Raw genomic sequence first — 26,409 nt, forward strand, 5'->3', positions numbered from 1 at the left:
CCCGGGCTGTAGCAGCCCCCAGGAATAGGAGGGATGGTTTTGCAAGAGGTAGTCTTATCCTAGAGCATCTGCATTGTCTCCAGTCAAGGGAGCATCTGATGAGACCGACCAAACCATGGCATATTGCTTTTAAATGCTCCTCCTAATGACTTGAATTGGAGAAAAAAAAAAAAGGGGGGGGGGGTGGTCACTAAGAGAGACCACAAGAAATTGCCTCACCACTGCTGCATGTAACTGCTGAATTCAGCCTGCTATTTTCTAATAAATCATTGTCAGGGCAGCCCTCACACTGGGGCTGACACTGAGATATCAGAAAAGCCTGTTGCTACCGGGCAAACTGGGAACACAGAAGCATCTTTCCAGTTAGAATTGAATTGAAGCTAAAGAATTAAGCTTCCCTCCACAATTATTCAGAGCCCAGTCACCTCTAGTAACACATCTGTTCTCATCACAGAACTGGGCAAGCTGGAAACACGAAGCTCTCTTTTTCTGCTGGCAGACTTTTAGTACAGATAGTTAGAATTGTCTGAGAGTACATACCTGCCAGGAGGAAACTAGAAGGAGTACGACTCTACCTTGACTTCCCGAAACAAAGCTAAATGGGCTGCCACCACTACAAATTGTTGAAGGGAATGGGTTCCTGCCTTCTTCCCCATGCTGCCTCTATCTGTTTACTAGTCAAGTAAACTTTGGAGAAAGTTAGCTCCAGTCTCTCTTCATGTATTTCCAAGCTTTACTCAGTTCCTCTGTATCTCAGAGTAATCTCATGTTACTCAGTCATCACAGAAGGAATTTTGCAGCTCTCCAGTACTCTATTGCCTGCAAATTTAAGCCGTAGGATACTAACTCCCTCTTTCAGATTGTTAAACACACTGTGTAAAATTTTCAGCAGTGCTTGCATGACTTGAGACAACCTCTCCCAACTGGTGATCAGTGAGACACAAGCACTTTGGAAAATTTCATTTGATGGTAAATGTATCTGACATCATAGCCATCCCACCAGATATCTTCCCCAATTTCAAGAAGATGCAATGCTGTTTGTCTTTGCTATTTACTTGCTTAGCTTACATATCACTTTATAAAACCAGTTTAAAGCTGACAAAAGAGCGAACAATTTAGTGGAAACTGAACTATACCGCCAAGAAAGAGGCACTTCTGACAAGCTTTATTATCCAAAGATCCTTGTTTCTGGTATTCTGCCCCATCTCCTTTCTCCCACATCATGCACTCTTGCTGCTGGTTACACAGGATCCCATTACTCTGTTCAGACTCCTCCTTTCCATATTTGTGCCTATTTTATGCTGAGAGGAAGAAAAAGAAAGAACAACCTTATTATAAGGACCTATTCGAAAGCTGGTATCTCAGCTGCTTCCCTGCATTTAGAATTGTGTCCTTTTGTCCCAGTTTCTCCCCTCCTGATACATCAGAGACATATTAATTCAGTTCTCTAAACACCTATAGGCATAAAGCACTTGCAATGGGGGATATAGCAGTTAAGTTCTTACTCATATCCTCAATTATTTTAACTGAATTACCTCCTCTTCTTTTAAAATTTGCAGTCTTGCTAAAAGTACATTTGAAAATACCCACAAGTTTGCTACTAGCTATTTCCAAGTAACTAAATTCATTAATCCAAACAGGAAGCAAGGGAAATAAAACTTCTTTCTCCTTCATGCTCCCCTCACCCCATCTTACTCCATAATAATTACGAATGCCCTTGTCCCACTAAACTTTATGATCAGCACTTATTCATTCTATTTATTGCTGCCCTTATCTTTCTTTTGCAAGCCTTAAAACAGTAATTGCCCTAAAATTGGCAAGAATGACGGAGGATTCTCCCCCCACCCCGTAAACTTAAAATTCAATCAGCTTCTCATAAACTAGGCTAATTGTTGTTTCCTGCATTCTTTAGTTCTTAGGTTTTCAGATTTACTGTTTTACTTTCTCACCAACCTACTTCCACCCTCACGCTGAGTGTTTAATTTCTATCATCACTACCAGAAAAGGTGTTTAGAGGATGCAGAAACTCACACATGTCAAAGCCAGCATGCATAAAGATGCATGATAGTGAAATTTAACAAATTCAAAAGTTTATTCCAGAACTGGTTGCACAGTGACTTAATGACTAACTTCCCAAGGAGGCAGCTGGCAGATTTGCATAGCTCTATCTGCTGGCACACTTGCAGAAACAGAAAAAAAGAAAAAAAAAAAAAAAAAAGCTCCAGTTTCAGTGCAGTTCAACTGAACATCTGATGTTTAAAACAATACACCCCTGGTTAGACTTACAGATAGATGTGTAAATAAGAAGATTAGAACAGGCCTGAAGACCGTTAAGTTAAAAATAGGTGGAGTAAGCACACACACCTTCTCAGCAGTTACCAGACTCCTGGAAGGCCTATCACGGTTCCTGCTTTCACACAGAGAAGGTAAATGCCTCCTTCAGACAGCACACCAAGTATCCTGTGCTGTGTTTACACAGGAAATTCTACTACTTCTCCTCCTCAGTGCCCTGAGAGACAGCTCATTTAGGGCCCAGGCCTGCCATCTCTCTCAGGAAGAGATACACAGCTCTTCTAGCGGCGTTGGTCTCCCCGTTGTTTGCCCCCATGCACGAGCCATGACTCATCACAGATGTCCTCCAACCATGCTTGCAGAGCCAAGCCAAGGGGCACCTATTTTGGACACTGTTGGCCAGCTCCTAATTTTAGGGTCCATACATGCTCATGAGGTTGCACAAAGTACTCTTTCCCTCCTCTGGTAGGCAAACAAGACAATTCCTTTTGCTTTCTTGTCTCAGGGATGAGTTGCCCCTGCCTGGCCTGACCCATCATTTCTACAGCTAATGGAACTGTAGAGAAGATCGCAACCACAGGGATTTTCCTCTAGAGCCCAATTTATGTAGGGTCTTAATGCAAGTTTCCAACATAAACAACATTGCAAAGGGAAAGTTAACCTCAGGAAAAAAAAAAAAAAAAAGCGACCAGCAGAACATTGATCCAAAGCAATGATACTGCAATAAAATTGCAAGAATAAGTAAGTTTCACTGGAGGAATTTGTTATTAAACAAGGAGTTAGTAAAAATATTCAACCATTTCTTTCCAAGGAACCACCCTCAAATCCTGTAGCAGTTTTTGTACCATAAGAGACCTGGAAAGCAATGAATTAATAGGATGGTGTGCTGGCCATTTGTTTTTGGTTGCAATACATGAGACAAAACTAAGCATGACTTCAGGATGCTTCTCCAGCATACAGTCATGATCCCAAGGTACTCCCTTTAATTTAACTTTTCCATTAGGAAATTCTCAGTCACCCCAAATTAGCAGAAACAGATGGTACCAGAAGCAACAGCTTCGCATCTTACCAGCCCTCCTTTAGGCCAATAAACAACCAGCTTCCTTGCAACAGCACCAATCCACTTTTGACACGGTGTGGCCACCTTCTCCAACCCTTCAGGGTTCACACACAGGGAGGAAAAAAAAAAAAGAAAAAAAAAAAAAATGCAGAGATAGCCAGAAAGGAGCTTTTCAAGTAACAGCCACAGTACTCTCCCCTCAGAACCTGGGGGCTATGGTAATCCCCTTTTTGAAATGCTAATGTAATTACAACCATACCACCAGAAGACAAGCAGCGGGGCCTGGGTGACGGAGCCTCTGCTGTGCCCTTACACAGACAATTTAAGCTGGGCCTTTTGTAACTCTCCTCTCCAAAGCTCCCTGCCCGGCATCATGCTTGACAGGAGCTGCAGCTGCCATCCGATCCTCCCGAGGAGCAGGGGTGGAAAGATCAAGCTGATGAATTCATGCATGTGGGGCGGGGGCCCAGTGCGCAGCAGCCACACACCACGGCCTTGTGTTCTCCAAACACTCGCACACACGTGAGGACAAAGATAGGCCTGAGGAAGACTTGAAAAAATGCAAAGCAAAAGGTCCCCAACTGCTCTCTTGCTATTTCAAAACAATTGCATGACAGTAAAAATGGTTACAGCTGGTCAGACTGGGCACAGCAGGTATTGCTATAGGAAACCACGGCTTAAAGAAAATAATCAACAAATACATCTATCCTCACAACGCCAGGAACAGGCTCAGGGAAGAATCCCTCCCGTGGAGAAAGATACTCCAAAGGGATGGAGAACGCTCAACTTCCCTGCAAGAGCAACTGGAACTAGTTGCTGTGGAGAGATCGGAGACCAGAGTGGACACCACAAGTTTCACCCTGCCACCATGTGACATGTGACAACTGACAGATGGCTACCAGAGGGCTTTTCAGTCTTGTTTTCAATTTACTGTTCAGTCTTCATTGCCCCAATACTAGCCAGGGAATCACCATGGAAAACCAACTTGAAATACGGACACTTTTTTAAAATATTACAGGATTTTCTGGGAAAAGAAAAAAAAAAAAGTTTCCTACAATTCACTAATTTCCCACCATCTCTGAGATGGTCTCCCACTACAGGAGAAAAGGGAGATCACCACCACGATGGCTGAGAAGTCAATCAAGGTAAGCTTTACACCAGGTGAAATACAGCTTAACTGGAAAGCAAGCTACAGACTGAAATAACATTTGCCATTCACAAACACTGCTGCATTTACAGTGGCTCCCACTTCACTGTGAGATCAGGTGAAGCTACTCTAACACTACATAAATAGTACATAAGAGCCACTATCTCTGCTGGAAAAGAAACAAGAACTATTTCACCATGAAAGTTCATTCATTCCATTGCTGCTTAAGAGGTTTCAACTCCTACCACCTATAGAAAAGTATCTGCATTTAATGAGGAGGCCAGCCTCTATTGCCACAGAAAGAAGGAAAGGGTGATGCTGCTCTGGAGAGGTAGATGCGTTTAGTTTTGTTGCTACAGGGTGCACACTGACAAACAGCTTTGAAATGCTGCCACCAAACCCAGATGATTTTTAAATGAAAACCACCAAAGCTTCAGTTCTGCACACACCCTCCCTTGGCACAACTAACCAATGTTAGGAGAAAAAATTCTCTCTGTTTAAAGCAAGTAATTAAGTTGAGAGTTCAACGGGATGGAAACATACTTAATGGTAGATGATTCTCTGCTGTCAGAGGATGCAGAACAGACATTCTTTTTCATCCTCTCAGATCACTCTAACACCCAATGTGGCCAAGCATGAAATACTCCTGACATGCCTCAGACAAGTGGCAGGTGTCCAGAGGTATGGAGTAAAATAGTTAAGCCTTTGCTCACCCTGAATGTAGTCAGAGAATGAACCTTCTCATAACACCTCTAATAGCAGCTTCCACCAGTCTCTCTTGTTTTACTGACATGAATCAAGGATGCTAAAAGCAACTCCACCTGTGCACCAGATGACAGGCTGCAGCATCCCCTTTCCACTATGCAGTCATTCCACTGCCACTCAAAGACTCGACTCTTACATGGGGTCAGCTCATGGCTGGAAAAACCTGGTTAAAGTGGGACTGAAGATGACTAAGGCAACACTGACAGGAAAAATAAATGAAAAAACAGCACTCAAACGTGCTCCATCCACAGGGAGTCTCCACAGCAGGAGGCACATGTCAAGAGGCAGTCAGTTCTCCAGGGTGCTAAGAGGAGACAGAACTTCTCACAGAGGCTAACCTCTTCCAGCACAGCACCCACACTGCACTTCAAGTGTGTTCACCCACCACAGCCATTGCCTTATGCCAGCAGTCAGTGAAAGTAAAGCACTCTTATGCAGACACAGCCAGTGCTCCAGTAACTGGCATCTTCATGCTGCTCTGCTTCTGCCTTGAGGAGATTCCTGCCTTGAAGCTTCAGTCCCTGGAGGGCACACATACTTAACCTCCAAGTTCTTAAAATCTTGGTCAGTACTCCTTAGTCAGTACTGCTGCATACTGAAAAGCCTCAAAAGCCTGATGATGTAAAGACATATCCTGCATCCTCCTGCATTAAGACACTCTTACCTAACCATTAAAAAAGTATACAAATACACACACACATATGTACTTCAACGAGAGTCCTCCCTCCCAAGGCCATACTATTCGCAACCATTCCGATCTGCTTGCATAACTAAAATACTACATTCTTTCAGGTAGACTTACACTACTTAACCACCAAGACACTAATTATCTCTTTAAACCACAAGGATCTTTTTCACAAATCCACCTGTGGAAACCTTCACTTTCCCGTTTTGCTGTATTCCGATGTGCCTCTGCTTCCCAGAACCTTATTCTCCTCTGATCCTCATTCATCTTCAACCTGTTCTACAACATTCCTCCAAGTCTCTGTTCACTTCTAGTCCTTCTCTATGCCTGCAGAGTCTCCAGATAGCTCCATTTCCTTCAAAATACTCTAGTTTTACTTAAAACAGAAAAACTTTGTCTGTTGTCTCAGCAGCTGACATCTCTGCTGGAAAAGCAGAAGAAAATGCAAAGTTGCCTGAGCAACAAAATTGGTAAGATCATAAAACAGCTTTATTTCTTTCTGATGGATTGTTCTATGGGCACCTAAAGGTACGAATGACATAAAAGTCATTATACACCAAGCTGGTCTTTTTCTAAGGACACAAAGTGTTCCTTCAAGGCAGAAAAGCAGCAGCCGCCTCTGGCTTTCTGGTTTTAGCTCTCCGCGTGCCAGGCCTACCATGTTTCTTCCCAGTCTGTGGGCTGAAAATTCAAGACAATATTCATCAAAGGTGCTTATCTTACTCTACAAGAAAGCAACATTTTTCATATCAGACATGCTCCTCCCTTTACAAACAAAGGCATATCTCAAGCAGTGGCAGTATTTCTTTCTGCTCTCAAACCAGAAAGATTTTTCTCCATTGAATTAAGATAACTGGCTAGATAGACCTAAAATGCTGAGCACCCAGGATCTAAAGATCCTTTGCTACCTCTCTATCCCAATTCACCTAGCACATCCTATAACTCATCTAAGTGGCCCCATACCTAAGGGGTTACACTTCAAAATCTCTTCAACCACATCGAGTATGGAAGCAAGCAATTCAGCAGTCCTCCAACTCCAATACAACACTTCACAGAAGCAAAACTGCAGGGGAATTCTTGTTTGCAGAGAAAGATAAACACTCCCAGAGATTTCAGTTCATTAAAAGGAAAATGCTTTTTTTAGATGCTGATCAGTGCTCACAGATAAGCAGGTACAACCTCTTGAGACAATACCAATCCTGTCACTGAGTTCCAGCTAGTCTCATGAAGGTACAAGCATTTCTGAGCTTGCTCATCAAGTGCCCTCAGCACCCTATCTTCTCTCTTTGACTATCAGCAGCTTGTTAACCAGCAGTGTTTTAGCAACCCTCTTCCAGACACAGACTGCTGGGTTTCAAACAGGGCCTTGACAGATTCAGTCACAAAGGTTGAAGGCTCAGAAGTCTTCAGCTACCCACATTGACCTACCACTTGTTTCCCCCTTAACACCCATGCAATCATGTTGAGGAAACATCTACCCCATTAGCTTCACATACCACACACCAGCTACTCCAGCAGTATTTGCAGTAACAGCCTAAGCTGAAGTTTGCTATAGTTCCAGAGCAAATATACTTTTTGTTCTGCTACCCCTACTGCAGAGTCAGAAACAACTGGCAGCATGAACAAGAGGTGGTAACTGCTTGTGTTACTACAGTTATACATAGGGGCTGGACAAGCAATGACAGACGTGGGTCGTAGAGATGAAAAGCATTCAATATACCATAAAAACATAATGCCTCAGTAGCAATGGCAGCCAGTTTAGGACTCAAAATGGACAGAAGCAGCAAAGGAATTGTCAAATGGCACAAGGTGATACCAAGCAAACTTTCAAGACTTTTCCCATGAGACTAGGAACAAAACCAAACTCTTCCCAAATGACTGGCTCAAGCAGATAAATAGGAAATACTTAGTGACAGAAGGAAGCTGCATGAAAGAGACGAATAGGTATCAACATAGCAGGCAGCAGTTATCAAGGGACAGCAGGGTGGTGATGAGTCAGAACCTGGACTGAAGTTCACAGATGTTTTCTCTTGAAGAACAAACCATACCATTCAGCACTCCTCCTGCTTTCCTCTAGAATGAAGCTCCTATGTGTTTTCCTATCTTTCTCATCCTAGCCCAAGAAGCTAAGGTGAGTTGGACCAGACACCTCAAGTTAAAGCAGCTCATTTTCCTGCTAGCAATAAAGTCCAAGAATTGAAAGCCCCTTAATACCAAGTGTATGCAATACCAGTCTTGCTAGCAGAAAAATTCAGGAATTGGATAAAAACGCAGAAGTCTGAGGATTCCATCGGGTCTTCTCCCAGTTCCCACTCTCTGAAGACCAAAATTTGATAGGTGGCAAAATTCCCCTCAAACACCTTTAAATACTTCATTATGAATCCATTCGTCTCAGATTCTGTTCCTGTGTTCCATTTTTTGGAGGAGAGGGGAAAGTCCAGACTATATCTGTGATCTGTCACATTTCAGATTTCAAGAAGGTTTTACACCACATTTTATAATGTTTAGAACAGATGCAGAAGCCAAATATGCTTCCCAGTTCCTCCCAAAGTTACACACATTCATAAAATGCACACAGGAAAGATTTTACAATTTTTCTAAGCACATGAAACAAAAAGCAGCAGCATCCAACAGAGTACATTCAGAGTCCTGCTTTGTGATGAGACATTCACCTTACTTGATTAAAGGCAAAAGATTTTTGCATCAGCTTCCTCTCAGGCAGTCTCACAATACTCACAAGTAGCATCTCTCTCTGCATCTTAATTAAATATTTATTCTAATGTGGGTTTTTTGTTCTTTAGTTATTTGAGGTTAAACATTGTAAAAGGCACAGGAATCTCTTCAAACATTGTAAAAGGCACAGGAATCTCTTCAAGCACAGTGAAACATATGAAGCTGATCTCCCTCTCAAGCTGAAGGCAGTCATCTTTCCCAAATACAACAAGCAAAATGAAATGGGGAATAGAGATGAATCTCAGCCTATTCCACACAAGAAAAGTATAATGGGAATCCCAACTCACAGCCACTTATATTAAATAGTAAAAAAAAACTTAAAAAAAAAAATCACACATTTCTCATGGTATGGCAGTAAATGCAACTCTACTTACATGCAGGTCCTTTTGATTTGCCAAGTGAACCTAGGACAGACAAAAGGAAACATCAGGATTGCTATTATGCTTGCTTTAGCTCACCATTTAGCCATTAGAACTCGTTAAAATTAAAAAATGTTGTGAGGCTTCTTGAGATCCCTATAACTCTCCTTCAAGTCAGCTGCTTAAACAGCACTACCTGTATCAGTGTAGTAACAGTGTAAGTATTATTAACTAGAGTAGTCTAAATCTGAGCCCATCTGCTTCCTAGCCACCTTTGCAGCCTGGACATTACTATTCTCAACATTCTCTTCTGTACCATTCTGCTCTATGCTCTCTAAAGAGACAGGAAAACAGAATTGCACTTGAAACTGCTTCCCCTTCTCTCCATGGAGAACTACACACTTCTTCGGGCTGACGTTATAATTTCCCCAAATCCACACTTACATGAAGCATGCATGTTAGAATCAAGATCATCTGTTCGTGCATGACACTTCCCACATTTCTGCTTGGCCATTCAATATTATAGTGTCCTTGTTCTCATGACCACTGAATTGATCCCTAGCTGTAACAGTGCCTTCCTTTCGGTTCCACACTTACACACAAAGGAAATCTCTGCTTTGCAAAGATTCCCAACGAACAGGAACAAGCCTGAATCTGCTCAATGACTGGAGTGTGCTGTAACAAGCTGTTCTACGCAATGCAAACAAATACCAGCGGTATCCAAGAGCTTCTTTGCAGAATAACGTTGGCACTGAAAAGACCCTAGAACAGCAAGCAGCACATAGGCTACATTTGCGTCAGAGACAACACTCGGAAATGAAGTCATTTCAGTTTATTCCAGCTCAATTTATCACTTCAAATGGCAATCCTGAAAATTAAACAGCTAGTTTTATAGCATTTCACGTGACCATGCAACAAAAATCAGGCTGCATCTAAATAGAAATGGACTTAGATTTGCTTGCATAATTATTAATTTTTAAAGCTTAATATTTAAACTTTCTCCTTTATAGGTGTTGATATTGGCTTAATTCAGGTTAATACTTTTATGAACACCTTTACTTGCTTTTCCCAGCACCAGGCAATGCTATTATCAATAACAAAAGGCACAACCTATGTTTTTATAGGTTTCTGACAGAGCTGGTTATGAATCCAAGAGAGATTACACCATTTGGAATACAAATGATAGGAAGCTTTCAGAGTATTTTAGAGACTATGTTGTTAAAATTTAATGAACAACTTATTCTGATCCACTGTCTTCCTTCCAAAAATAGCCCGGCCAGACAGGAGGACCATTGTGAATGATATAAACACAAGGCCTCTGAGAGCTTAGGAATAACCTTAAGGGCCAGAGATGGGAGGCCTAAAAAAAAAATAAATTAAAAAAAAAAAATAATCACAGCAACAAAGGAAGGAGAAGCACTATCTGTAGGAAAGCAGAAAAAAATGGTTGCTGTTGCTCCTCTCCAACCCTTCTAAAACTCCCCATCTCTATCTATTAAGCAGCCTGGCTGTCAGCTACATTCCAGATGAATCCTCAAAGAAAACAGAAGAGACAAAGAACTAAGCCTCAGCATTTCACATCCTTGCTTTCCAGGTCTCCTTGCCTGCTCTTTCTTCCATTATTTCCCCCAGCTAATCTCGGAGAATTTGGCAGATGGGGGGAAAAAGAACAGTGATAAAGCTTAAAAAAAATATTTCTGAACAGCACTAAAGTTTCCATAAAACCTCGTCTTCTGACATAGCTTCATTGCTTGCCCATCACCAAATGCTACATTTGTTTTGTGTTAAAATATGTGCAGCAGGTTTTTTTTTACATTCACGGTTATCTTCCTGTGAAAAGGGAACAGTTTCCCCAAATTCTGTAGTGTGCTTAGTGACTAAGCAACTTATCATACTCATGGCACTTCAGGATATTTGGGTAGACTGTTTGAGATAAAATGCTGAAGATTTTTCTTAAAAATCCATGCATAAATAAAATCCATTTATTACTAAAGGACAGATCAGATGCTTGTTGACTGGAAATTAGTCTGCCCTCTGCATTAACCACGTGGCAAAGAACACATTTCTGCCCAGAACATGAATATCTCTCTAAGCCTCCTGGAACGAAAGCAACAGAATTTCTAAACAGCAGAAGTATTGCAATACAATATACGTTATATGGTTTTAAACACATGAATCACAAGCTCTGCTTTCTCAGTCAGAGCTGAGCCAGCCATTGTCTCCATGCTTGTCTGTCTTTTCATGAGAACATTATTCAGCTTTTGTAGCAATTGTGAGCATGTCACATTGGCCTCACATTCAAGATAAGTATTATCACCAGGAGATCTAATACAATCTCTTGCTTCATGTTAACTTCGCTTTGCTTTCCCTGCCCTGAATGATTTTGCCATGTAAAGTAATAAAGTGACGATGATGGGGTGGTTGTGGGACAAAGATGAGGGAAAGATGTTTTTGCCAAGCGCCTCACCACTACTCTTTGTCCCTCCACCTGTCTCTCTGCTTCTCAGCAGACTTACTTATTAATATTACTCACAGCTGGCGTGCTGCTGCAGGTGAAGTTCTCCTGGACCATGACTCATCACTGATCACCCCCACCCCTCCTAGCAACTGACAGCTGGGTTGCTACCTCCCAGTCTCAGAAAACCTGTACATGGAAGTGCTCCTCTACAAAGCCGTCTCCTTCCCCAGGATTTTATCCCATGCACATCTTGCCCTCTGCTATGATCTTGTATTCCCCTCCACACGCACTCACTTTCTCACTTCCCCTGCTGGAAATAGCTCATGCCTAGCCACAATAATCCTACTGAGCTGATGATCTGCCTTGATCAGTTTACCACAGCTGGTTTCAGGTCCTGAAGCAAAAGGAACACAGAAAGGGAAACAATGCAGAACCAATGCAGAACGACTCTGGGGTCTTCCTGCTTTTGTTAATGTGACTGGATGCTTCAAAAAAGACCCTAAAAAGGCTTGCCAGTATTGTGGCTGCCTTCAGCCCTGTACAGCACAAAGCATTTGCATACTGATTACAGACTCAGTTGAAGGTGCTGCAGCGTGTATTGGAGTTTCCAACAGAGATGAGATGGTACACTCTAGTACCAGGCTGGGAGGCATATCTGATAGACCTACATCTGAAAAGGGACAGTGACATAATCACCAATAACAGCAAGACTAGTAAGAACCAAGACAGACCAGACCCAAAAAGACCATGTCCCTTTCCCACTCTCACTATCTGACCGTGCCAATTTGTCACTACCTTGCCCCCCCATCTTATCACACCCAAAGCCAAAATCAGGTCAGAAAGACATAGAAGTCTGGGATATCCGATTTCAACAATCTCTCCTTTCTGAGTCAAAGAGTCAGAAATGCTACAAGGAGATAAACTCCTCCTCCAGCAGTTTCCAGGACCAGCAGATTTTCCCATAAGGGATCACCTCGCCTTTGAGTGCATCTGGCAACTAACATTTATTCTGCTCTACCACAGAGAGGTCAATTAAAGCTTCAGTGGTGTTAAAGAGTGTCAGTCATGGGACATTTTCATTTCAGGTGCCATGATGTGTGAAACTGGACTTTTTACACTTATGTCAAGAGCTGAAGTTTTGTTTTCAAAGGCAAGCTGTTGTTCTGCGTTGCAACAACTGCTGAAGTCAAATCTACGTGCCTTTTTGGGACTAACCTCCTTGAAAGTTCTGTGCAAGAACACAAAAAGTTATCCCTTCCATCCCATGCCATTTATGACCAGGCACCTCTCTACAGACAAAAACTATATCATGGCAGGTCTGGGAAAAAGGTGTATTTCATAGCATAGTAGGTAAAAAAGCACATACTTCACATCATTTACTACCCTGTGAATATCTGGTGTATTTTATTCCTTCACTCATTTCTAAAAGGCAGCTCCTCTCATCCCTGCAGATATCTTACATATCATCCCATTGCACAACTATTCACATTATTCACAACACTTCAGAACATCAAGAAGTTAGACAGGAGAGGGGAAAAACTCAAGCCGCAAAGAGGATACAGTAGAGGGGTGCAGTTAGTGGATGCCGAGATGTCAGTAGACAGCACACAAGGAAACACTGAAAATGTGGTCTATGCTCTTGAGACACTAGGAGTGACCCCAGCTGCAGTGAAGTGGTGGAGAATGGAGGGTAAAAAAGCTGGGGAAATCAAAATGACAGGGTAAAGGACAAGCACTAACACCAAGACTCACTCAGTTCAGACATTGCCCTCTGGTTAAAAAGTAGCGATGGAATTTTTTCTGAGTACTGAAAGATGTGTACAAATACATAAGCCACCACCAGATTCATAGTATACATACAAAACTACCTCCACATTTATACATCTCCCCCTCCCTGCAGCATATGCAAAGGTTTCACTTACCTGTGGCCTGTGCTTCCAAGACAAAAGTATCAAAGATAACTAGCAGAAGAAATAACCCATGGCTAGTCAAGGCAAGGGACGATCCTGTGTCGCTCTTTGGTGCTACCATTCCATGGCACATCTTTTACTCACCAAAGTTTCTTTTTGAAAAGAAAGATCTGGTTGACCAGGAACACCTCAATCTACAAAAACAACAACAAAGAAGGAAACAGTTAAGTGTTGAGGCAAACACCTACAACATCCGGGGAGGGGAGGAAAAGGGGAAATTCAGAAACAAACAAGCACGACCTTTTGCATGTTCTAACATTTAGGAATTTTATATCAAGTATTCACAGTTCACAAGGTAACAGGAGCAGAAAAAGCAATCTTCTGCATAGGAAATATTAAAAGGAGTTGCATTACAGAAAGACCAGAACTTTTCACTCGCCCTCTAGTATTTCAGGTGTGAAGACTGCCTAGCTTACAATTAATTTTAGCTTCTCCTTTCAAGACAGCGCCAGAGGACATAGCATCTGAAGAATTTGTTTCAAAATAACTTCAAGAGAGCCAACCTTTCTACACCTCCACCACTTTTCAGAGGGTCTCCAGGACACAACAGGCTGTACTAGACAGCCAGGATAAATTAGTCAAGTGCTGCTTCAGCCACCTGGAGAGGCACAGCAAACCTGACAGCCAGTCAGCAGGCAGGCAAATACACACTTACAAGGAAGAATGTAAAACAGCTTGCAAACCTCACGTATAATGTTCTGACAGTTCAGAACATAGCAATTAAAATTGCAGGATGTGACACTGCTCATACCTGAGGATTGAGGGATTCAGACATAGCCTATCAGGCACTGCCACAGCAAAACCAGACTCATACACAATACTAAGTGCAGATGGGAAATCAAGAAAGCACAAAGCTGAACCCCTATTTTTAATGAAGGAGAAAGACAGCAGAATACATGTCCCACCAATCTAGCATGGTTTCAGTCTGCAAGACCTCCAATGGTAACATTGGACATGGATGAATGACAATGTCATGCATAATTCATGAAAGTTTGCACTAAAAATCTGCATGTGCTGGTTTTACAAAGGAAGAAAGAGAAAAGTGGGATAAAGACAACTCAGTGAAAGATGGACTAAAAAAGAAACAACACGTCCCAAAACCAAAACACAAAAACATCAAAAAAAAATCCCCCCCAGAGACATCTGAACACTTCCGTTATGCTATTCATTACACAAATATCTAAAGGGACAGGGGGAATAGCAGAAATTACTGTTTCTTTACACTTGACCACAGAAATACTTCTAATTTTGACGGAAATCCTATTCAACTGCCGCTTCTTCAGTTAAATGGATATTCATGCTAAAGTGGGATTTTTTTTGGACAAATTTCCCACAGAAATTCAAAACTGCTGGATAACTAAACAAATCTGAGAGGTGCAGAGGCAGGTATTGTACTCTTGTACCGTGTGAGAACAGATGGGAGACCCACATTAGTGCTCCTACTACTAGGGAAAGCAGTATGACTTTCAGATCCTTTAGTACTTCTAAGATGAAATCAACACACCAGCACAGACCAGAGAAACACATGACTCAAACAGCCACAACTCACATTTCCAATTACTCGGGGAAAAAAAGAAGCTGCATTATGGGAGAGGATATGTAGATTTATTATTGAACCTGGAAGTCATCCTAAAGGTTAACTTAGTTCCATGTCACTACTTTGCTCATATTTACTTCACAAAAGGGCCATCTTTAAAATTTGCATCTTTCAAGTCAATTAGTCTCTAGCAAAGAGGAATTCTTTGTCTGCATACACCCCTGCTTTGAAATGTCATTTCATGATTAGATTTAAACTGCCACATGGCAAGTCTGGAGCTGATGCTACAATAAACTCTGTGTCTACCCCTTTTGTTTCTTGCTTCATTTAGAGGGGGAGGGAGAGAAATGAAGCTATCCAACTCTATGCCTGTAGCACTGCCTATAGATTTCTCGTGTCTTCCACAGATGAGGAGACAATACTTTGTTCAAACTCCACCCACGCAGAAAGGATGCTGCCACTCACCTGCTAGAATTTCTTCAGCAACAATTAGACCATGGTGTAAAAATCACTCCTCTGTCAAGAAAGCCAAGTCAGCTAGTCTGTATACCTGCCCCGTCCTCTCAAGTCAGATTTCCCACATGGATTTTTAAGTTCATGTTCAATCAGAATAGGCCAGCAGGTGTCTGCTTTCTTTTAAGAGTCACTGCTCTACATCAAATAACAGCTCTGACAATGCAATGTGTCATCTTCAGCAAATGGCCCTTCTGATTAGGTCAAGACAGGTCCATCCTCCTCCTTCCAATTTAATGGAGCCTCATTAGTATAACTAACTCCACAACTCCACAAGCCTAGCCAAGGTATCTTTTAAAGATAGCCTTCCCTGCTTTTGGAACAGTGCTTGCTGGGTGACATATCATTGGCCAGTAGGAGAGGTAGGGAAGAGGGCATATGCAGTCATCAGAGAATTGTGTGCTACCTTGCCCCAGAGGCATTCTCCTCTCCCAAAGATTGCACCTGGAAGCCAGCAGTCCAATTCTTGTCTCTGAACAACAGCAAGTTAAAGATACTTCAAACAAGAATATCTTCTGGGGAAACAATTGTTGCTTATTCTTGATTCACTTAACAGATTTCTCTAAAGCACAGTGCTGTTTCTCTCATTTCTTCTCAAGTCAGCTATGGTTTTCTCCATCTCTTTTCTGCTACCAAGTCACCCAAGCCCCAGATATTTGGGGATCCTGTCTGCCTGTCAGAGGCACAGGGCTGCCCCACAAGGAATTGCTGCTGCTAGCCTACAGCAACATCCCACCAAGCTGATTTAGTTCATTGTGGGATTTGAAGGAGATACAAAGGCAGCAAAACTATTTAGTGGAAGATAGCATCAATAAACCCCTCAGAATTATTAGCAGACAACAGGCACAGGTACTGCCTGACAGGATCCTCCCTTGGGCTTCAACCAAGTTACAAGACTTGTTCCCAGCCTTAACTTTTCCTTAGCAATACTAGAAGTTGAAAGAGATTCTGGCTAGATAAGAAGGTATCCTTTCTTCCCAGAGCGGGAGCTGGTAGTTGGGAAGCTATTTAGACAGCCATTCAATTCTCTGAAAGTTGACTATAGTTTTAGCACATTCCTTATACCTACAGCTCAAGGGGAAGCAGCTTTCATACTAACTCTTCAGGCCACCAGCTCCAGAAACTAACTGCTGTGCAGTGCAGAGCACACACCTTTCTCAGAGACATATTCTCAGGGAGACAGCTTAACAATTCATGGGCTCATGTGAATCAAAATGATTCCCTGTCTACACACAGCATTAAAGAACGGGCTGGTTTCTTTAATGGCTCCTAGAAATGATGCTGCAAAGCTACAAACTTGGGGAAGAGTGGCTGGAAAGCTAACCGGTGGAAAGGGACATGGGGATGTTGGTCAGCAGCTAGCTGAATATGAGCCAGCAGTGTGGCCAGGTGGCCAAGCAGGTCAACAGCATCCTGGCTTGTACCAGAAAGTGTGGTCAGCAGGAGTAGGGACAAGATTGTCCTCCTGTACCATGCGCTGGTGGGGCTGCACCTCAAATCCTATCTGTGTTCAGTTTTAGGCCCCTCACTACAAGACAGACACTGAGCTGCTGGAGCACATCCAGAGAAGGGCAACAAAGCTGGTGAAGGGTCTGTAGCACAAGTCTTTGGAGAAGTAGTTGAGGGAACTGGGACTGTTTAGTCTGGAGAAGAGGAGGCTGAGGGGAAACCTTATTGTTCTCTACAACTACCTGGAAGAAGGTTGTAAGTGAGGTGGGTGTTGGTCTCTTCTCTTAAGTGACTGCAAAAGGATCAGAGGAAATTGCCTCAAGTAGCATCAAGGAAGGTTTAGATTGGATACTAGACAAAAATTTCTTTACTGAAACAGTGGTGAAGCATTGGAATAGGCTGTCCAGGGAAGTAGTGGAGTGATCATCCCTGGAGGTGTTCAAAAAATATGTAGGATGGTACTTCAGGACATGCTTTATTAGCTATAGTTGGTGCCAGGCTCACAGTTGGACTTCGTGATCACACAGAATCACTAGTTTGGAAAGGACCCACTGGATCATCAAGCCCAACCATTCCCATCAATCACTACACCATGCCCCTCAGCACCCCATCCACCCGTCTTAGAGATCTCATCCAACCTTAATGATTCTACCACTGAGGCAGAAGGCAACACAGCAGCATAATTGTATGGAGTGAGGACAATTCACATGCCACAGCCTAGGCTGGAGGGTTATGGGTGGATTAAGTTTAAATAGAGATGTTTTCAAAGATAGTACTTATCATTGGCCAGTAGTTCCCGTAAACACGGTAAGGAGCAGAGGTGATTTTTCTCTGTTAGCAGCATGTCAGTCAATAGAGGTAAGGGTTTTCCTTCCTTTTTAATGTGCACTTTGAAAAACACCTACTAGATACAGATAAGAAAAGAAACCATCCTCTATGACCATAAAGTCAATGGCCTAACACCCTCTCAGGGAATGCTATGAACAAGGAAAAATGTACTTACTGCTCCCAGGCTACAGCCATCCCCAACTTTCTTTTCTTGAAATCTCATCATCAAGCAACCTTCCCAGTGATGCTTCAGCATTAGTCCCCCATACCACACAGCCAGCCTCATTCGCACAATGAGTAGTCTGCTTCTACCTGAACTCCCTAAAGCACACAGCAGCTCACACTGAAATCATGCAGGCCAGACTTTCCACTCACTCTTAAATCACAATCAGCCCTTTCTGAAGGCAATACACTCACATATGGCAGGAGCTTTACTAAACTAAGCTGTTTGGGAACCTCTGCCATTTACATTCTAGACGGTTAGAAGCTGCCAACTCATATCCCTCAGTCCAAGACCCTTTTGTAAGCATGCACATATTTTCCCAGAATTATGACTAATTTTCTGATTTTCCCCCATTTTGTCACAGCAGGACTCCTAGATCCCCATGAAAAAATGTTCTTTGGAAGGTCATATGCTCAGGACATGAGAGAGAACCAGATTCGTGTAGTTCTGGTGCACTAAGGACATGGGATGTCAGAGGAGTGGACTGGACAATCTGAGGCTCTCCAGCTGCTCCAGATGCCTGGCACAGCTATGTCCTGTGTCACTGTTGCTGGAAAAGAGTTTTTAAACCTGGATTCTTCACAGTTTGTTTAGAGAAGTGATCAGTATGTTTGGAACGCTACTGGCTTGCTTTTAAATACCATACTTGAAACTTGCCAAAAGAAAATTAGTTATTCTCGTGCACATCAGAAATCTGTTTTATCCATATAGTTTCCTCCTCACAGAATAATGCTCAGAAATTGTTTGCTATCTCTTGAATGCACACAGTGAAGATCTTGGCAGCGGGAAGAGTGATGGGTGTGCACAGCATAACTTTTGAAAGGCTAAGCACAAGTACTGTTCTTGTCTCACAGTCACATTGCAGGTGGAACCTAACATGAGCACTGTGTTTCAGAGAATTTAATCTTCACTTACTTGCTTAGTATTCTTATTCTGCCTCCTCTCAATAAGCAGTCAAGCTTTAAAACAAAAAAGTCATCCTCTTGCCTGCTTAATAATAAAAATTGAAGAAAAATCTAGTCCAAGCATAAGCAAAGGAAAGAAATTCCTAATTCTACTTGGTTAGCTCTAGCTAAACCAGTTTAACTGAAAGGATTTAAAACCAGAATTGTATTTTTAACATTTTGGGATAACTTTGCAGTTAAACTGTTCAGTTAAACTAGACACAGAGAAAAACAAAGCAGTTTTTTAAACTGCAGGCAATTTAGAAAAATCTTAATCATCTGACTTTCCAGCATGGCCAACTCTCAATTACCCAGGATAATTGGAAAAGGTGGAAGAGGAAGAGAGGAAATTAGAAAAACTAAACAACCTGCACAGCCCTTCCCCCTGCACCTGCCTCTCCAAGTAACCAGATGATTTAGAATACATGTGCTTGGCAGCTTCATTTTTCACCTTCATCTTAGAATTATTAAAAGGTAGATTTTTGCACAGCATAAAGCAGATGGCTGAACTGCACATATGCCCTGCTACAGAGAGGAATCACTAGGGCAGAACAAGCTGTTTATTCCAGACACTTGAATCGGCACACATGCTCCTGCAAAACAAGACCTGACTGCAAACTGTAGTGGGACCTGAATCATCAGGTTTCCTTCCTCATTCCCCAACAGTGCCACAGGGTTTGGTCTATGACCTGCAAATTCAACTGTTTCTTTCACACAAATATCTTAGTCTAGATTTCACCTCCGCCCATGAAGGTTGCTAAAACACCAGCACAACTGTTGGAAATGCAGAACTCCCATTTTTGAGAGAGAACATTAGAATACACTCAGGAAGAAGCTTGCCAGACAGGCTAAATTCTGAAATTCCACTTTAAACTCTGATAAATGGGCAAGTGCCTAATCTTCTATAGCCTCACTATGGCACACTTAAGCTTTAAACCAGGAAATTGGATTTTTCACTTAAAACTTTTTCACAGTTCCTTACAACTGGGAAAGTAATGCCCACGTCCCAACCTCAAGTGAATAAACCTGCAAGATTCACCAATTTGCATGGCTTATTCCCTAGCTTCCTCCCTTCTATCCTTCCTATCACTTTAGTCCCAGTTGAATCTAGATCACGCTTTTGCACTCCTCCTTTGTTTGCCTCCTTCTCTCACTTGACATTCCTCAAGAAGTCACCCTGAGGTTAACTGATCATATTCTTCTGGAGGGTAAAGGCAGAGACCACTTCCTTCCTCCATCCATTTCCTTTCCATGCTAGCAGTTGGGTGCAAGCCTTTGTATATGAGCTTAGAATCACAGAATCACCACCAGGTTGGAAAAGATCCATCGGATCATCGAGTCCAACCATTCCTATCAACCACTAAAACATGCCCCTCAGCACCTCGTCCACCCATCCTTTAAACACCTTCAGGGAAGGTGACTCAACCACCTCCCTGGGCAGCCTGTTCCAGTGCCCAATGATCCTTTCAGCGAAAAATTTTTTCATAATGTCAAGCCTGAACCTCCCCTGGCGGAGCTTGAGGCCATTCCCTCTTGTTCTGTCCCCTGTCACTTGGGAGAAGGGGCCAGCTCCCTTCTCTCTACAACGTCCTTTCAGGTAGCTGTAGAGGACAATGAGGTCTCCCCTCAGCCTCCTCTTCCCTGCTGCAGCCCAAAAAGAAACACACAGCACGAAGATACCCCCGCATGGACCAAACAGGCTGCAACTCCAACAGTCACCAACAGCCACACCAGTCTTCTAAATAAACCTGTGCACTGTAGCAGTAAATTCCATCTTCCCCATATACAAGCTGTGAACTTCCAGGCACCAGTAGGAAGGAAAAGCAGAGCCATGAAGGGGCAGGGCAGGGAGTTAGGTTAACGCATACAACGTCACTGTAAGGTGGATTTCTGTGCCATTACAAAAGTACTTACAGCAATGGGGTCACACCACTAGTGAATGAAGAGAAGCCAGTCATTAAAAAAAAAGTGTCAGATTTACTTTAAGAAATCTTACTTGTTTGTTTCGTTTTTTTTTTTTAAAAAAAAAAACCAACATACTAGCATCTATGCAATGGGAGAAAGCAGGGGCTGGGGGATAGTGGAGAATACTACATCTTACATGTGATCTTTCCCAGTTTTTTGGGTTTTGTTGTTTGGGTTTTTTTCTTTTTAAATGTGTCTTTATTTAGAAAAGTATTCCCTTTGGAAACTATTGTTTCAGCGTTTTTCCCCTGCCACACTGCATCGGAAAGGCTAGGTTTCATACTTTGAGCTTTAATCTGTACAACAGCACATTTACAGAGGACCATATGCACAAAATGTTCCAGAACGCTTTCCAAAAATAATAAGTCCTAAAAAAGAAAACTCACAGTAAACTGAAATGGATTCCGGGATGGAGCACAAAGAAAAGCTGTGCAAAGGCAGAACCTCTTGAAACCACATACAAGCTTGAAACGTTACTTTCAGCAAGAACAGGGTTCTTGAAGCAGCACTGGGTTTGTATACACTTGTATATCCAGGATGCTTTTCTTACTTATGCAGCTGTGTTCAACTGTTTCAGGAAATACACCACAAGGCTCAGGAACAGTAAAGGCTTATTTTATAATCCCTCACTTCTAGAACATGGAACTCCTCATCCTTACCACTTGTTGGGCTTTCGCTTCAACTGATGTGGCTAAAAGCATCAGTCTGATACACATGCAGCTATGATACCACCAGGCAGCACAGCCATTTGAAAAGGACACCCATCTCAGAAATCTTTCTTAAAGTCCTCTTACATAAAGATCAGTGAACCAGTACAGTTCCTTACTTAAGCATCACACTGGAAGAGGTAGGCATGCTTACATTTATTCCTAAAAGCACAGCTATGAGACACGACACAAGTTTAGAAGATGCCAACCCAGATATGAAAACACCCACTCACCCTCTCCCAACAGATGACAATTGCTCTGATACAGATAATAAGGACTGCACAGTTTCTAAAGAAAGTTCTCCAGAATAGACATTCTAATAATATCAGAACCTTCCAGTCTAGCAAATTCTTGGTGTTTGGATGTCTGTAAGCACAAAATTCTTTTCAGAGCTAAATACAAACAAAAACTCCGAGAAATAAAACTGCCCCTTAAGTCCTCTGAAAACTTAATCTCCCAAACTCAGAATGTTAAAAAGCACTGTTTCAAGACTATGTCTGTGATTCTAACACAGCAGAGAACTGCTTCAAGAGATCTCACTAAGTGGCAGGGGGAGCAGGCCTTCTAAAGGTCTCAGCACTACAGCTTAGTTTCACATCTACTAGCTCACTATTTCCCTTTTCTTTTTTAGCAAAAAAGTTATTGGCTTTTTCCTATTGCTTTTCCTATTTAAGATGCACTGTGCTAACATCCAGCGCGTATGTACTGCCACAAACCCTCACTATGGCAGGGACCAATCACAGTGGCATTGGGCATGTTTCACTCCAGAAAGCCCAGTCACATCACTCTTGCCAGCATAAAACTGAAAGAGGAAAATTTAATGTTACCATTCAAACCCCTTGCAACTAGAAAACTGTATGACAAGTAGCACACCACCTGCACATGGACTCACTCCTGCAAGGCCATGGTTGAAGGCAGCTGCAGAAGGTGGCCTGGGCAGGCTCTCCAGCTGGACACCCTCACCAGCACTCACCCCAATATTCTGATGACTTCAGACACCAGGCAAGGTGCCATAAATTAATCTCAGATTCAATACTCAAGGGCTGAGAGAAGAGTAGGTGGGAAATAGGAGTCCTAACAGCTTCCTTTCTTATGAATCACTGCGGCAATTACCCCTCATAGAGGGCATATATCACTGCGCAGAAGATCCCCACAGCCTTTTCTCTCTAACTGGGTTCCCTCAACTGGCCATGCTTAATTTGATTTTCTAACAAAAGATGAGTAGCAATTCTATTCTGATTTGAGCTGCACAATCTAAGAGTTTCAAGCCAGAGAGGCACTCCAAAAAGGATCACTATTCATTATGTCACAGGTGGACATGCACAAGCACTCCAAGAAAAATTCCCAGGACAAATCTAATTCTAACAGCTTGGCAAACCGGCCTCCTGAGACCTACAGCCACCATTTAAGGTTTGCACATTAAAGATTTCCACTATTAAACTGAGGTGGGGCAGAAGAAGCATGCCAGAGAAAAAAGCTGAGAAGTAAGAAACTTCAGGATAAAGCCTATGATTGATAAATCCTGTAATTTGAATCTCAATGGAAGGTCAGTTTGAATCTTCAATTTCTCCCTCACTTGAGTCAGACACTTCACAAGGCATAGCTATTAGTGCAAAAAGCATTTTAAAAAATCTGTATGGACACTTGTTTGCTGGAACTAGGACAGCATAGAGGGGGGACACGGGATGCTCTGACCTGTAACACCAAGGGAGGGGAAGCACAGCAAGGGCCTGCTGCACCCATCCCAGAGCACCCACCCGGCAAGCTTCACAGGGATCACTGTTCCCCAAGGAGAAGTCTCTGCCCAGTTGCTACAGAACAAAAATTTAAAGCAAACATTAAGCAAAGGGTCTTGAGGCAGCCAAGGAGCACTGTTTGCTAGTAACTGTTCATCCTGCAACTCAGTGCTTTGTTTATACAGTGGCAGTGGCCCCTCAGCCTTTACTGACCCACAGTCTAGTCTGCCCTTTCTACATCAGCACTACCCCTTTGCAGAACCTGACAGGACCTGTCCCTCTGCCATCCTGCAATAACAGACTTGCGCTGCTTCCTTGAATAAAGAGTAACCAGACACCCTCATGCTGCTGCTCCCACTTCCATTTTGCAGCTATTTGTCCCCTCCACAACGCTAATGTAACATTTATGAGGTTGTTGGGGAAAACGGGTCCTTGCACTAAACACAGCTTTCTGGGGAAACTAGGTCCTTGGAACAGGCTCTGGAGCCAGTGGGAGCAGCAGTTGGGGAGAGGTAAGAAATTCCCATCTCAGCTCTGTTGCTGCAGTCTGTAGTTTGTGGAACCACTGACTTAAGTAGCCTGTACTACGTGCTGGGCCAAGTAATTGCATAGGCTTCTTGTTTCTAAACCAGCTCAGTCTTCGATCCATGTTAAAATGTGGCAGAAGTAATTTACTATGCATAAAGATGCTCTAGATCTAAACTCTCTCTAAATTAGGGCTCTGAGCAGCCTGGTTTCCACGCAGAATTCTGAGTGGCAGTGCTCCACCCTAGCCAAAGGCAACACAGGCTTGCCTAGAGAAGAAGTCAAATGAAACTGACGTCAAAAGAGCAGAAAAAGTTGTACAAAACAGGATAGCAGAAGTCAGCAATATGGTCTGGCAGTAAATCCTAGTTTTATGCAGCAGTGAGAAAGGCTACAAAGTGCAGCTGCACACAGGCAAGAATCACACACATGCCATTACTAGGTCAGAAGGAGATACACCCAAAAGTTAGACAACACAGGTTATTTAACCTTCTGCCTGGCACCTTGGCTTTCTCGGTACGCCACCCAGAACTGCATAAGCATAGCTATACTTTGTCCAGTCTACCTCAAAATTCCAGGGAAAACCCTGCCAAAGATCAAATTCCCTCCTGATACTCACATGTGCAAAGACAGAAACCAGCAAATCCGCAGGCAATGCCTCTTCACCACTGGGACCAGAAACTAGAGGTGAATCATCCTGTCAGTGACCTGTGCAGCTGCCTCCCTGAAAGCAACGCATGCTGACTGCTGTGCCTTAGCCAAGGATGAGGGTGCTCCCAACTGCTGCCTTCCTCCTGGCTCTAGTTCTAGCCCTCCACCAGCTGAATGGGCCAGCTACCAGGCAAGCATCCATGAAACGCAAGCGAGAGGAGGAAGAGACTAGAGGGTTTTCATTGGATTTCTGCATTTTGTTACTTCTCCAGCATATTTATATTCAAATGACAACAGGCTGGGTACATAAGTATAAAGGATACCACACATGCTGCCCCCGACACCTCTTCTTTAGGCTCATCTAGCACATACAGTGTTGGGAAGTGGAAGATCCTTCCCCATTCCCCCTAAAAAGAGCATTTTAGATCAGGAACATTTAACTCTCTGCTATCATCAGGGTAGGAAAACTCTGTCAAGCCACCAGCAGCTAAGTGAACAGTACATCCACTTGGGAAACAGGTCACTTTCTGCTTTGCTTGGAGTTTTGATGTGTCTCCAGGCATTCTGCACTATCACACACAAGCCGTCAAACTGTTCATCATGAAAAAAAACATTCGAGCACAGAATTCTTCGTGACCTCTACTCAGCCTCATGGGAAAAACACAGCAACTCCAGATTCAATTGCCTTTAAAGGCAGACTTTTTTTTTTTCCCCAGATACTTTGCAAATAAATATGAAGTTCCTGCCACAGCCAGTAATCCTCAAGCAATTTCCTGTCTCTGGAGACAAGGTTCCTGCAGAGTGAACTGATTAAAGGTTAGAGTTAGTATAAAGTAAGCTAGTTCAGAAGACATCACTTCATGTTTTTACCTATAACACAGTGGTCCAAGCAGCAGCACAAAGAGATCAACTACAAGAGCTTACAAGATAGCAAAATTAATATGCAAGACCTGCCAAACTGAGACACAAAGATTTAAAACTTCTTTCAACAGCAGAGGATTTTCATGTTCATTTAATCTATTTTTGAGAGAGTTTCTGAAGGGGAATTCACTCAATCCTTTTATTACTGAACTCTTAAGATCAAATTTGTTTTCCCCTTTTTGTCAATCTGGTATGCAGTTCAATCTTTTGAGTGAGAGTCAGCAGTCATCCTCACCAAAGCTGCTCTCCTTTTGCCTTTGCAGTCTAAGACTTCACTGCAAAAGAACAGGCTAAATCCATTTGTTCTATCTTTCAGTGTAACCAATCTCCTTTTCCTCCAAGGCCAAACATTTCAAATAAAAAAAACCATACATAGACACAAATGTTATTTTCTGCAAATGCGAGGTGTGTGGAGGGAAGCAAAAAGCCTGACACGAGTATCAGAAGCTTGCTCAACAACTCTGGCATCTCTTGAACAGACAACAGGAAACAACAGTACAGTAACAGCACTAGAGCAACAGTTTAAAAGAAACAGAGCAACCACTTTAAGGCATGCTTTGCAAAGAAGAAAAACTGTGTCTTGCAGAAAAGTCTAAACATCAACAGACTGGCAACTGTCTCACGCACAGGTTAACTGAGCTTGTCAATCTTATGCACAAAAAAAATAAAAAATAAATGCATTATGCAGAGTTCCCAGAAGGGCTCCTGCATAGGAGGAACTGACAAATTTTTTAGGCTAACTTCACTTATCTTCACTAAATAAACAAAGAAACCCACAAACAGAAACAAACAACAAACCCAGATGTCATCTGTAGCTCTACTGTAAAGTTCAGGGAAAGATTGTATTGTGAACATCATGCAGTATCCAGACCAGGTAGCGGTCTGTCATTTGCAGCTGCCTGGGCTTCCATCAACATCTTAAAAGGCCACTTACAAGCTTC

The 26,409-nt window shown here is 42.6% G+C and overlaps 1 protein-coding gene across 3 annotated transcripts in view; it reads right to left on the bottom strand.

Annotated features, from left to right (window-relative positions):
• SUSD6 (sushi domain containing 6) overlaps window positions 1-26,409 on the bottom strand; it is an 83,116-nt gene that overhangs the window by 34,154 nt on the left and 22,553 nt on the right. For 2 of the 3 annotated variants that reach the window (XM_069858309.1, XM_069858310.1), the window contains exons 3-4: window positions 13,422-13,603; window positions 9,057-9,086 (exon numbers count right to left, since the gene is read on the bottom strand). In XM_069858309.1, the coding sequence (XP_069714410.1) occupies window positions 9,057-9,086; window positions 13,422-13,542 (151 nt within the window). In that variant the 5' untranslated portion in view covers window positions 13,543-13,603. Of the gene's footprint in view, window positions 1-9,056; window positions 9,087-13,421; window positions 13,604-15,925; window positions 15,992-26,409 lie in introns of all 3 variants that reach the window. The other variant, XM_069858311.1, reaches the window with a different exon arrangement.

This window comes from Phaenicophaeus curvirostris, chromosome 5, assembly GCF_032191515.1.
Source record: "Phaenicophaeus curvirostris isolate KB17595 chromosome 5, BPBGC_Pcur_1.0, whole genome shotgun sequence".
Classification (NCBI taxonomy): Eukaryota; Metazoa; Chordata; class Aves; order Cuculiformes; family Cuculidae; genus Phaenicophaeus; species Phaenicophaeus curvirostris.